The 4,913-nt window shown below is 53.6% G+C and overlaps 1 protein-coding gene across 1 annotated transcript; it reads right to left on the reverse strand.

The window, feature by feature from the left end:
- Positions 1-253: 253 nt before the first annotated feature.
- LOC129700458 (gastrula zinc finger protein XlCGF57.1-like) lies at positions 254-3,686 on the reverse strand. Its single transcript, XM_055640958.1, has one exon. It carries the CDS (start codon positions 3,684-3,686, stop codon positions 2,124-2,126), a length of 1,563 nt encoding a protein of 520 aa, XP_055496933.1. The 3' UTR covers positions 254-2,123.
- Positions 3,687-4,913: the final 1,227 nt, after the last annotated feature.

Here is a 4,913-nt window from a genome sequence, read left to right on the forward strand (position 1 = left end):
GCCATAAGGACGTGATAGAATGTGAATTAGCTTGGCACCTTAAGAATTCCAGTTTTAAAGTAGCCATAGCTTTAAAGTATCTATAGAATATGTGCAAAATTAAAAATAATTTCAACAATACGTATTAAAAATACTTGTCTTCACGTTTATAATGCTTTTGAGCACATGGGAGGGAAAAGTAAGCCCATGACAAAACTTTTTTTAAAACAATTGCACAAGTTTATTAAGGATTCTCCCATTTTTATGCAGTAACATAATATTTAAGAGGGCTGATCCGTGGGCGTTTGCTGCTGGGACGTAAGTCGGGGCTTGATCAACCACGGCTGGTCACCTGGGCGAGGGTGTCTGATGTTGTGAGACCCAAAACACCCGATGACCCCAGGTCACATTACTGAGGATGAGTCCCAGCACATCTAGAAGATGTATCTTTCACACTCACACAGGATTCTCCCCATTTTTATGCAGTAACATAATATGTGTTGGGCAAAAAATAACATCAGGTGAGATATACATCCAAACTCACGCATGGTAAAGTTTGTATATTCTCAACCCAAACTTGTCCAGAATGAGCTGTTCCTGTGCTCTCCCATTACTGCCTCCAACTTAATGCATAGTCATGCAGGTGGCATTATGGTTGATAAGCACTACTTTTTTCTGTTGAAGAAGAGAAAAGAGATTCTGAGGTTGGTGATCTGATCACCCTCACTCTCACTTGCCACAATGGACATCAGAATCACAACATGGAGATTCTTCAGCTCAAGTCATTCAAAACCAGAGTTATTAGGTCAATGGCATGGTGCGTAACTCTTGGAAATTTAAGCACTGCACTTGTAGTAGCAAATTTTGAGATTTAAAAAATTAAGTCTGCAATTGATCCCATCAGATAAAGCATAAAAAGAAGTTTAATATGACACCTAATTCACTTTCATATCTTCAGTATTTAAAAAGTGATAGCCATTTTCATACTCGGAAATTAGCATCTTGTTCCCTATTGCTTTTCCATTGACTTAACTCAGAAGCTGTGATCAAGGACAGTCAAAAGCCCATAACTTTCTTAAAAATAAAAGGAGAACTGAATGACATTTTCAGTTATTATAGATTGAAGCATTCTGAAACAAATATGAAAAAATCTTACTTGGATGACCTGAAATGAAAGCATATAATTAGTTAGTTACTTCATTGTAGCTAATTACAAAATTGACCGTTGTGACGGAAATAGTAATAAACACCCAGACTACTTTGAAAATTCAAAAATGTGATATTCTCAAGATCAGAACTTTAATATTATTGTATTATATGTTCTAAGTCCGTTATAGATAGGTAAATAATTTACAATTTCTAGCAAAAGAGCAAGTCTTTATGGAGAAGATCACCTGCTAGCTGGTACATAGGTATATAAAAATCAGTAGCATCATCATACTCCTCAGATTGCAACCAATAAGCAACTCTGTGCACCTTGTTTTTCCTCAACTTGTCAATTTTGGCATTGTAAACTACAAGTTTTTGCTCCTCAAACCACGCATGACATGCCTTTCTGCCCACTACTTTCCCATTAAGAATGTCCTGTAGATCATCACATTTGGAGTAGTTAAAATTCAGATAATCTCTGCGAATGCTGTTTAAATCAGTCTCTTTCCATTTTCTCCCTAATTTTTTCCTCTTGCGTGTACTGAGCATGCTCCTTGCCTTTCTGTCGCTTGACGATTTGTGCTCTCAATTCCTTCTGTTTTTTCTTCCGTCTGTTCCTCTGCACTCTCCCCCATGTCACTGCCTTAGAGCACCTCCTCCCTACGATGCTCCTCGAGATTATCAAGGTAATTGACTGTTTTATTCTTGCAGGCCCGCATCTTACATGACAAATAACACATGGTGGCATTGGGAGATTTCTGTTTCGATGAGCTAAACACCCCCATTATCTCCTCCGCATCAATGTTGTGTGATCTTGCTAATGCAGTCTCCTCCTGTAGTTTCTCAGTTACATCAAGTTCAATATTTATTATACTGCCTCTCCAACACAATGATGACACCATAGCCAATTGATGTGATGTGGGAAGGGATGCTCACTGCTGTGGGTACGCCAGTGCTGCCACAGGCTGGACATGCGGGTGAAACCCTTGCCACATTCAGCGCATACAAAGGGTCTCTTTCTGGTGTGCATCCGTTGGTGCTCCCGCAGCCCCCGTGCGCTCTTGACACCCTTGCTTCAGCAGCCGTTCGCTAGCGTGGGCCCGCCGGTGCTGCCGCAACCCCCGCGAGCTGTCAAAAGCCTCCCTGCAATGCGGGCAGTCGTAGGGCTGGCCACTGGTGTGCACCCGCTGGTGAGACAGGGCATGAGAGGCCATGGCAAAGCTCTCTCCACACACTGGGCTGGGAAAGGGACGGTCGACAGAGTGCATCCGCTGGTGGTACAGCAGCCTGGTGGAGCAGCTGAAGCCCTTGCCACACTGGGTGCAGGTGTAGGGGCGCTCGCCGGTGTGGGTACGCTGGTGCATCAGCAGGTGGTTGGACTGGGTGAAACCCTTGCCGCACTGGGCGCAGGTGTAGGGCCGCTCCCCGGTGTGCAGCCGCCTGTGCTGCTTCAGGTCCTTGGACGACTTGAAGCCTTTGCCGCAGTCGGAGCAGGTGAAGGGCCGCTCACTGCTGTGCACCCGCCGGTGCACCCGCAGCCCCGACAACCAGGCAAAGCTCTTGCCGCATGTGGAGCAGCCATAGGGCCTCTCGCCCGTGTGCACCCGCCGGTGGGCCTTCAGGTCATGTGCCCCCTTGAAGTCCTTGCCGCAGTCGGAGCAGCCAAAGTGCCTGGGGAAGGGATGGTCGCCGGAGTGTACCTGTTGGTGGGTCAGGAGCCTGGTGGAGCATGTGAAGCCCTTGCCGCACTGGGTGCAGGTGTAGGGCCGCTCGCCGGTGTGGGTGCGCTGGTGCACCAGCAGGGGGTAGGACTGGGTGAAGCCCTTGCCGCAGTCGGCGCAGGTGTAGGGCCGCTCCCCGGTGTGCACGCGCCTGTGCCTCAGCAGGTCCGTTGACGACTTGAAGCCTTTGCTGCAGTCGGAGCAGGTGAAGGGCCGCTCACTGCTGTGCACCCGCTGGTGCTCCCACAACCCCGACAACTGGGCAAAGCTCTTGCCGCATGTGGAGCAGCCATAGGGCCTCTCGCCCGTGTGCACCCGCCGGTGGGCCTTCAGGTCATGTGCCCCCTTGAAGTCCTTGCCGCAGTCGGAGCAGCCAAAGTGCCTGGGGAAGGGATGGTCGCCGGAGTGTACCAGCTGGTGGGTCAGGAGCCTGGTGGAGCATGTGAAGCCCTTGCCGCACTGGGTGCAGGTGTAGGGCCGCTCGCCGGTGTGTATGCGCTGGTGCACCAGCAGGGGGTAGGACTGGGTGAAGCCCTTGCCGCAGTCGGAGCAGGTGTAGGGCCGCTCCCCAGTGTGCACCCGCCTGTGCGCCTTCAGCTCCCTGTACGACTTGAAGCCTTTGCTGCAGTCGGAGCAGGTGAAGGGCCGCTCACTGCTGTGCACCTGCTGGTGCTCCCGCAGCCCCGACAACCAGGCAAAACTCTTGCCGCAGGTGGTGCAGCCATAGGGCTTCTCGCCTGTGTGCACCCGCCGGTGGGTCTCCAGCTTGCTCGGGTGCTGCCAGGCCTTGCCGCACACGTCGCACTTATAACGCTTCTCCTTGTTGTGCCCCATCATGTGGTCCTCCACCGAAGCTCAGCCCGCAACCGAGCAGTTGGGGGGGGGGGGGCTCACCGGCACCCTGGCCGCCCCAATGGCCGCTCTCGTCCCCGTCTCACCATCGACACCAACCCTGCAGGTGGGGAACACACAGAGGATCAACCAGCTGGCAAACAGGACATTACTAACGCGCGAACATTACTAGTGCTTGAGGGGGGGGGGGGGGGGCAGGAGGGGTGAGATGGTGAAGAAGAGGAAAGTGGGGAAGGGGGGAATGAGGACGGTGGAAGTGAGGGGGAGGTGCTGTTGGGGGTGAGGGGGGGGGAAGGAGCGTAGGGGACAAGTGGGGGCTCAGCACCGACCTGGGGGCGCCAAGCATCCGGGCACCGGGTCGAGCAGCCCCCTGACGTCACCCCCAGTCCAAGGGGCACTGCCGTTAATTGGCGCTGTCACCTGGGGGGCGACATGCATCATGGGAAGAAGGTCACAGAGCAGCAGCAACTCAGTGGGGAACGTGGATAAGGTGCATCGTGGCCTCCCGCCGCCAGGAGGGGCGCTGCACGCGGAGGACCAGAGACGCTGCACCGCGGCCTCCGCCGCCAGGTAGGCGTTACAGTTGGAGGACCAGAGGGCGCCCGCCCACACGTGACATCCCCCCCCCCCCCCTCGGGTCGCCGGCTGCAGGATTTCCCTCGGGAGGGGAGGAGGGAGCGGGGAAAGGTGGCTGTTCCCACCTGAGCTCCGCCTCACGTGTCCCCACTGACGGGCAGCGCCAGCGGCCAATGGGAGAGAGCCCCGCCTCCCCCGTCACAAAGGACCAGGAACCGCCCCCTCCTTGCGTCGGACCAATCAGAGCCGCGTCTCCGTCCGCCCCAGGTGACCGCGTCCTATAGGTCGAGCCGTAGTCCCGCCCCACGGACAGACAGCTCTCCGTCTGCCAATCGGAGCCGCCCATTGTCTCGGCTCAGCCGGCCCCGCCCTCCGCGGCTCCTACACCACGTGGGGGGGGGGGGGGGGAGACAATCACAGCCAAAGATCCTAGAGGAGCTCCTCTATAATCTTTGATCACAGCAGCGGCAGAGGCTGCAAACCTGAAATAAAACCTCAAGGGGGGCCAGACCAGAGATACTAGAAGAACTCCTCTAGTATCTTTGGGCCAGACTACAAAATGTTTCATGGTTGAGACCCTTCCTCAGGCTGAGATTCACAGGAGAGATATAGACAGCGTTGTGGAGTGAAAAACTT

The sequence above is a fragment of the Leucoraja erinacea genome, chromosome 9 (assembly GCF_028641065.1).
Source record: "Leucoraja erinacea ecotype New England chromosome 9, Leri_hhj_1, whole genome shotgun sequence".
Taxonomy (NCBI): Eukaryota; Metazoa; Chordata; class Chondrichthyes; order Rajiformes; family Rajidae; genus Leucoraja; species Leucoraja erinaceus.

Bases quoted from the DNA above. Each gene is read 5' to 3' on its own strand.
- LOC129700458 (XM_055640958.1), bottom strand. From the start codon at position 3,686: ATGATGGGGCACAACAAGGAGAAGCGTTATAAGTGCGACGTGTGCGGC.